Below are 7,313 nucleotides of genomic sequence, written 5' to 3'. Positions count from 1 at the left end.
TTCAAGCATAGTATTGCCCGAGCACGAAAATAGAGCCTGTAATGTTACCTCGCATGATTTTGATAGTCATGATACTAAAAAAAAGTACATCATATTGGCATGTTTTCCGATGCAGACTTATTGCTGAACCAGTAACCACGACAACAGCACCAGGTAGGAAGCGTTGATCAGGTTTGTGTTGTGACTCGCTTCACTTGGAAGTTCTGAAAAACAAAATAAGAAAGAAAAGTCACATATTGTCTTGACCAACCCAAACAGGCAATGCTCGCTTTTTGAACAACTTACTTGTGCCATCCACAAAAATATACGAGGGGTCCACGTCAAAAGCCGTGATGTGGGGTGCGGCGTCCACCAAAATGTCTGCGATGGCGCTGTGGTTGGGCACCGAGCTAAACGGACAGTTCAAGTCCACGTTGTTGATGACGGAGCCAAAACTGCCAGATGCACAACGACAACAAAAAAATAATTGTGAGCACAGATGTGTCTTTCTAACGCAGATGATGATTCATCAATATGTCAGACTGCCTGAATATTGCATCAACTACTGCCAAGGGGGTCTGACTTGATTTCAAATTTTTTTTTGCCGTAGTTATCATTGGCTGTTATCACCGGCTTCCATGAGTACTCAATACCTCAAAATTAGGCCAGGATTGGCCCAATTCGATTCCTGGTGTCATTACGTACCCATTCCTGATTATTCATCCATCCATTTTATGAACCGCTTTATCCTCACAAGGGTCGTGGGCGTGCTGGAGCCTATCCCAGCTGTCTTCGGGCAGTAGGTGGGGTACACCCTGAACTGGTTGCCAGCCAATCGCAAGGCAGACATTTACGAACATACATTCACGCTCTCAATCACACCTAGGGACAATTTAGAGTGTCCCATTAACCTGCCATGCATGTTTTTGCAATGTGGGAGGGAACTGGAGTACCCGGAGAGAACGTAGAGAGAACATACAAACTCCACACAGAAAGGCCCGGGATCGAACCCACAACCTCTGCACTGTGAGGTCTACGCGCTAACCACTGGCCCACCGGGCCGCCTCCGATTATTGTTATTGTTATTGTTGTCATCAGCGCCTTAAGCGACAACTGACCTGAATGAAACCACGTCCAAGGTGCATGAAGAGAAGTGACTCTTGAATAAAGGTTCAAGCTGTGGAAACACAAGGAAAAGGACAATGATGGTTGGCGTTCCATTCGGGAAAAACAAGTAGGCTCACAAGAAATATGTTGTCATTTCCAAGAAAAAAAGAATATAATTTGACACATATAAAGTTGTTATGTTACTACGCTGGTCAAGAATTACAAGTCAAATGTTGTTTAACTAAAAAAATGTCAGCATTTTGCAACAACATTATAATTTTATCAGCATGACGTCATCATTTTGCACATTGAGTTACCACAATTCTAGTAAAATATGCGGTAAATGTGATCATTTTACAAGAATGAATGTCGGCAAAAGTTGTTGTCTTCCAAAGTACTGGTAGTATAAAAACGCTGGTGAGACAATTATTATTTTACAAGAAATACGTCAGCATTTTACAAAATAAATATTTTCATTTCATTGGCACATTTAAAGTCGTAATGTTACCGCACAGGTGAAATAGGAGATACATTTTATTTTAATCGAAGACTATCAGCATTTTATGATTGTAATTGTAAGAGTGTAAATTCGTCATTTTTCACGATTTAAATCGGAATGTTACCACAACTCTGGTGGAATGTTATGAGATGGATGGCGTCAGATTGTATTAAGTCAGCGTTTCCACGGACAACACGCCTATTCGGGGGTGTTCCGATTCAAAACGCGATCACCTATTTGTGGCTGCAACTAGACGATTTTGGGTTTCAGAAGAAAATAAATCTTATTTTGGAACAGTTTAAGTTGAAATGTGATCGACACAGGTGAAATATGTGACCATTTTACAAAAGATATGTCGACATTTGATGGGATTTTAAACCATGATTCATGTCAATATGTGCTCGTTCTGCTGCTGACCGTTGTCTGGATTGTGGTGGCTCGAATCATAAATTCTGCCGAAGATGAATTTGTCAGTTTCCAAGTGAATTGCTCTCCCGCCGATCGGAACGTCACCCGTCGTGTCTTCAGCGCTGTGGCAGACTTTGCCGTTTGGAAATTTGTTGGTCTTGGTGTTAATCTTGACCCCGTTGTTGTTGAGCCTGGTGTTGGACTTGGACCCGGGGTTGTTGTTGTAGCTGTTGTGGTTACGTTTAAGTCTGGTGTTGCACATGGACTGGTGGTTACTGTTGTGAGTTTGGTTGTTGGTGTGGAAGCTTGTGTTGTTTCTGGACTGGTTGTTAGTCTCGTGGGTGCTGCAGATGTTGTTGAGCTTGGTGTTGGACTTGGACCCGGGCTTGTTGTTGTAGCTGTTGTGGTTACGTTTAAGTCTGGTGTTGCACATGGACTGGTGGTTACTGTTGTGAGTTTGGTGGTTGGTGTGGAAGCTTGTGTTCTTTCTGGACTGGTTGTTGGTCTCGTGGGTGCTGCAGATGTTGTTGAGCTTGGTGTTGGACTTGGACCCGGGGTTGTTGTTGTAGCTGTTGTGGTTACGTTTAAGTCTGGTGTTGCACATGGACTGGTGGTTACTGTTGTGAGTTTGGTGGTTGGTGTGGAAGCTTGTGTTCTTTCTGGACTGGTTGTTGGTCTCGTGGGTGCTGCAGATGTTGTTGAGCTTGGTGTTGAACTTGGACCCGGGCTTGTTGTTGTAGCTGTTGTGGTTACGTTTAAGTCTGGTGTTGCACATGGACTGGTGGTTCCTGTTGTGAGTTTGGTGGTTGGTGTGGAAGCTTGTGTTCTTTCTGGACTGGTTGTTGGTCTCGTGGGTGCTGCGGATGTTGTTGAGCTTGGTGTTCCGCTTGGACCCGGGGTTGTTGTTGTAGCTGTTGTGGTTACGTTTAAGTCTGGTGTTGCACATGGACTGGCGGTTGTTGTGGTGACTTTGGTGGTTAGTGTGGAAGCTTGTGTTGTTTCTGGACTGGTTGTTGGTCTTATGGGTGCTGCAGATGTTGTTGAGCTTGATGTTGTACTTGGACCCAAGGTTGTTGTTGTAGCTGTTGTGTTTACGTTTAAGTCTGGTGTTGCACATGGACTGGCGGTTGTTGTGGCGACTTTGGTGGTTGGTGTGCAAGCGTGTGTTGTTTCTGGACTGATTGTTGGCCTCGTGGGTGCTGCAGATGTTGAGTTTGGTGTTGCACTTGGACCCGGGGTTGTTGTTGTAGCTGTTGTGGTTACGTTTAAGTCTGGTGTTGCACATGGACTGGCGGTTGTTGTGGTGACTTTGGTGGTTGGTGTTGGACTTTGTGTTGTTTCTGGACTGGTTATTGGTCTCGTGGGTGCTGCAGATGTTGTTGAGCCTGGTGTTGCACTTGGACCAGGGGTTGTTGTTGTAGCTGTTTTGGTTACGTTTAAGTCTGGTGTTGCACATGGACTGGCGGTTGTTGTGGTGACTTTTTCAGTTGGTGTTGAACTTGGAGTTGTTTCTGGACTGGTTGTTGGTCTCGTGGGTGCTGTGGTTGAAGTTGAGCCTGATGTTGGACTTGGACTGGTTGTTGTTGTCTTAGTTGCTGCGGATGTTGTTGAGTCTGGTGTTGGATTTTGACAAGCTGTTGTTGTCTTGGTTTCTGCGGTTGTTGTTGAGCCTGGTGTTGCACATGGACTGGCGGTTGTTGTGGTGACTTCGGTGGTTGGTGTTGGACCTTGTGTTGTTTCTGGACTGGTTGTTGGCCTCGTGGGTGCTGCAGATGTTGAGTCTGGTGTTGCACTTGGACCCGGGGTTGTTGTTGTAGCTGTTGTGGTTACGTTTGAATCCGGTGTTGCACATGGACTGGCGGTTGTTGTGGCGACTTTGGTGGTTGGTGTGCAAGCGTGTCTTGTTTCTGGACTGGTTGTTGGTCTCATGGGTGCTGCAGATGTTGCTGAGCTTGATGTTGTACTTGGACCCAAGGGTGTTGTTGTAGCTGTTGTGGTTACGTTTGAATCCGGGGTTGCACATGGACTGGCGGGTGTTGTGGCGACTTTGGTGGTTGGTGTGCAAGCGTGTCTTGTTTCTGGACTGGTTGTTGGTCTCATGGGTGCTGCAGATGTTGCTGAGCTTGATGTTGTACTTGGACCCAAGGGTGTTGTTGTAGCTGTTGTGGTTACGTTTGAATCCGGGGTTGCACATGGACTGGCGGGTGTTGTGGCGACTTTGGTGGTTGGTGTGCAAGCGTGTCTTGTTTCTGGACTGGTTGTTGGTCTCATGGGTGCTGCAGATGTTGCTGAGCTTGATGTTGTACTTGGACCCAAGGGTGTTGTTGTAGCTGTTGTGGTTACGTTTGAATCCGGGGTTGCACATGGACTGGCGGGTGTTGTGGCGACTTTGGTGGTTGGTGTGCAAGCGTGTCTTGTTTCTGGACTGGTTGTTGGTCTCATGGGTGCTGCAGATGTTGCTGAGCTTGATGTTGTACTTGGACCCAAGGGTGTTGTTGTAGCTGTTGTGGTTACGTTTGAATCCGGGGTTGCACATGGACTGGCGGGTGTTGTGGCGACTTTGGTGGTTGGTGTGCAAGCGTGTCTTGTTTCTGGACTGGTTGTTGGTCTCATGGGTGCTGCAGATGTTGCTGAGCTTGATGTTGTACTTGGACCCAAGGGTGTTGTTGTAGCTGTTGTGGTTACGTTTGAATCCGGGGTTGCACATGGACTGGCGGGTGTTGTGGCGACTTTGGTGGTTGGTGTGCAAGCGTGTCTTGTTTCTGGACTGGTTGTTGGTCTCATGGGTGCTGCAGATGTTGCTGAGCTTGATGTTGTACTTGGAGCCAAGGTTGTTGTTGTAGCTGTTTTGGTTACGTTTAAGTTTGGTGTTGCACCTGGACTGGCGGTTGTTGTGGTGACGTTTTCAGTTGGTGTTGAACTTTGAGTTGTTTCTGGACTGGTTATTGGTCTCATGGGTGCTCTGGTTGAGGTTGAGCTTGATGTTGGACTTGGATTGGTTGTTGTTGCCTTGGTTGCTGGGGATGTTGTTGAGCTTGGTGTTGGACTTGGACCTGGGATTGTTGTTGTAGCTGTTGTGGTTACGTTTGAATCCGGTGTTGCACATGGACTGGTGGTTGTTGTGGTGACGTTTTCAGTTGGTGTTGAACTTTGAGTTGTTTCTGGACTGGTTGTTGGTCTCGTGGGTGCTGCAGATGTTGTTGAGCTTGATGTTGTACTTGGACCCATGGTTGTTGTTGTAGCTATTGTGGTTACGTTTAAGTCTAGTGTTGCACATGGACTGGCTGTTGTTGTGGTGACGTTTTCAGTTGGTGTTGAACTTTGAGTTGTTTCTGGATTGGCTATTGGTCTCATGGGTGCTGCGGATGTCGTTGAGCCTGATTTCATCCCTGGACCTGCGGTTGTTGGCGCGACTTCAGCAGTTGGTGTTGAGTTTGCTGTTGTACTTGTGACTGTGGTTGTTGTTGTGCCTGCTGCGGATGCTGTTGAGCCTGGTATCATACTTGGACCCGCTGTTGTTGTCGCTGCTGCTGTGGTTGGTTTTGTGCTTGGTGTGCTTTGATTGGCAGCTGTTGTTTCTTCTGTTGCCTTAAGTGTTGTCGTTGGACCGCTGGTTGTTTTTTCAACGGCTGCGGTCTGTATTAAACCTGGTGTTAAACTTTCACCGGCAGTTGTTGTTGCTACTGCTGCGGTTGTAATTGAGCCTTGATTTCTACAATGACTAGCGGTTGTTGTTGTGGCTGCTGCAGTTGGTGCTGGCCGTTGTGGTGTGTTTTGATTGGCAGCTGTTGTTTCTTCTGCTGCCTTCGGTGTTGTCGTTGGACTGGTGGTTGATTTTGCAATGACTGTGGTCGGTATTAAACCTGGTGTTGGACTTTCACCGGCAGTTGTTGTCGTTACTGCCACGGTTGTAATTGAGCCTTGATTTAAATTTAGACGAGCCGTTGTTGCGGCTGCTGTGGTTGATATGGTGAAGATGTGAAGAGCAAAAAGATTAGTCGGCTACATTTCAAGTGACCCGTCATTTGCTTCATTGCACAGAAAGAGCAGATTTACCAAAAAGCAGAAGCACAGCTGATAACCGTAGTGCAGCAGTCATTGTTTCTGTCCTTGATTCTACAAAAAAAAACAAAAATAAAAACAGTCAATTCAAGAAAATGAACAGTCACTTTTATTTAAATACTTTTTGCACTTAGGTTGTCATGGTTCTGTTGGTGGCCAACAGGTGGCACTGTAGGGCTCCGCCTGCAGCTGCACACCTGTTGGTGATTGTGTCATTAGTTGTTTGTTTAAAAGGACTCCCGGCACGACCACTCAGTGTTGGGTCATTGTTGCCGTTTGTTTGTTGCTGTTTGTTGTTGTGTGCATGTGTCATGTTTTGTTTTCTGTTCTACGTTTTTTGCTACTTTGATTTTGCTGGACTTTATTCGAGTGAGTTTTTGGAGTTTGTTTCCCCGATGTACTCCGGTTTGTGTTTTTGTTAAATACATTTTGGTCAATGCACCCTGCTCCTCCCTGCCTCCCTGCTTTTTGGGGTCCTCCAACTACCACCTCGCAAAACATGACATAGGTCTCTTTTTTTTTAATTTTTTTTATTCCTTTCAATTTCATGTTCTGATGCTGTTTGGTGTCAATGAAAGTTGTAGTTTTCACGCTTTTGCCCAAAATGTGAATTTATGTCGACATCTTCCACATCTTCGGTTTCAAGATTTTTATGATTTAAAAAAACAAATGAAATAAAATTGAGGAAACATTTTTGTTCATGAAATAAAATTAAAATGGGAAAAAACCAAAAAGAATACTAACTGAAATTAATACTGCAGCATCTTTTCTTGTTTGAAGCACATTGAGGGCCGAATTCCCGAAAGGATTGTGCGGCTTTTGCGTCTAGCTCGTAGGCCAAAGTTGAGTAAACATGTTGCATCTAATTCACCAGGCATGCGTCGAATTACATCGGCGTCCAACTTTGTGGCCGTGTTTGCGCCGGTGTTTTATTTGCGCAGTCTCCTTTGTGAATCAGACATTCTGACGGCAGTAAACTGTTGGTACAAATTAGGTGCACTTAAAAGTGCGATCAAGCACCGCAGATCATTCTTTGTAAATTTGGCCCAGAGTTGCACATTGTATAAAATGTGACTAACTAAAATGAAGTGTAATTGCAGCAAAAATATCCATTGTTTTTGACTTTGTCAATTAATATTCCGTCCATGAGCTGTCGAGTATTTCTTTCGGTCTTGCTGTCCGCTTGAATAGAAGAAGGAAGCTCAAACAGTCGTTTGAGAATTGTTGTTTACTTTATTGCGCAATACTTTGTGACCTT

The 7,313-nt window shown here is 45.3% G+C and overlaps 2 protein-coding genes across 2 annotated transcripts; both read right to left on the bottom strand.

Moving 5' to 3' along the window:
- Positions 1 to 303: 303 nt before the first annotated feature.
- On the bottom strand, positions 304 to 3,449 carry LOC109520311 (GATA zinc finger domain-containing protein 14-like). Its single transcript, XM_019877433.1, has 2 exons — positions 2,003 to 3,449; positions 304 to 434 (listed from the first exon to the last, which is right to left on the bottom strand). The coding sequence occupies exons 1-2, from the start codon at positions 3,447 to 3,449 to the stop codon at positions 403 to 405; spliced, it is 1,479 nt and encodes a 492-aa protein (XP_019732992.1). The 3' UTR covers positions 304 to 402.
- A 132-nt stretch (positions 3,450 to 3,581) lies between these two features.
- LOC109520310 (uncharacterized protein PB18E9.04c-like) lies at positions 3,582 to 6,949 on the bottom strand. Its single transcript, XM_019877432.1, has 6 exons — positions 6,800 to 6,949; positions 6,050 to 6,109; positions 5,761 to 5,949; positions 5,351 to 5,544; positions 4,013 to 4,894; positions 3,582 to 3,956 (listed from the first exon to the last, which is right to left on the bottom strand). Exons 1-6 carry the CDS (start codon positions 6,915 to 6,917, stop codon positions 3,582 to 3,584), a joined length of 1,818 nt encoding a protein of 605 aa, XP_019732991.1. The 5' UTR covers positions 6,918 to 6,949.
- Between the last annotated feature and the right edge of the window lie 364 nt (positions 6,950 to 7,313).

This window comes from Hippocampus comes, unplaced genomic scaffold (assembly GCF_001891065.2).
Source record: "Hippocampus comes isolate QL1 unplaced genomic scaffold, H_comes_QL1_v1.1 scaffold143, whole genome shotgun sequence".
Lineage (NCBI taxonomy): Eukaryota > Metazoa > Chordata > Actinopteri > Syngnathiformes > Syngnathidae > Hippocampus > Hippocampus comes.
Note: the sequence above shows the minus strand (reverse complement) of the source record. Positions and strands in the feature narration are given on the sequence as shown.

Excerpts from the sequence above, each read along its gene's own strand:
- LOC109520311 (XM_019877433.1), bottom strand. The coding sequence starts at position 3,449 with ATGTGCAACACCAGACTTAAACGTAACCAAAACAGCTACAACAACAAC. Across the intron at positions 435-2,002 it reads CCACCACAATCCAGACAACG|TTTTGGCTCCGTCATCAACA; the intron begins GTCAGCAGCAGA and ends TGCATCTGGCAG.
- LOC109520310 (XM_019877432.1), bottom strand. The coding sequence starts at position 6,917 with ATGCAACATGTTTACTCAACTTTGGCCTACGAGCTAGACGCAAAAGCC. Across the intron at positions 5,545-5,760 it reads AGCTGCCAATCAAAACACAC|CAAGCACAAAACCAACCACA; the intron begins CACAACGGCCAG and ends ATCAAAGCACAC. Across the intron at positions 3,957-4,012 it reads CAACACCCGCCAGTCCATGT|TACAACATCAAGCTCAGCAA; the intron begins GCAACCCCGGAT and ends CTTGGGTCCAAG.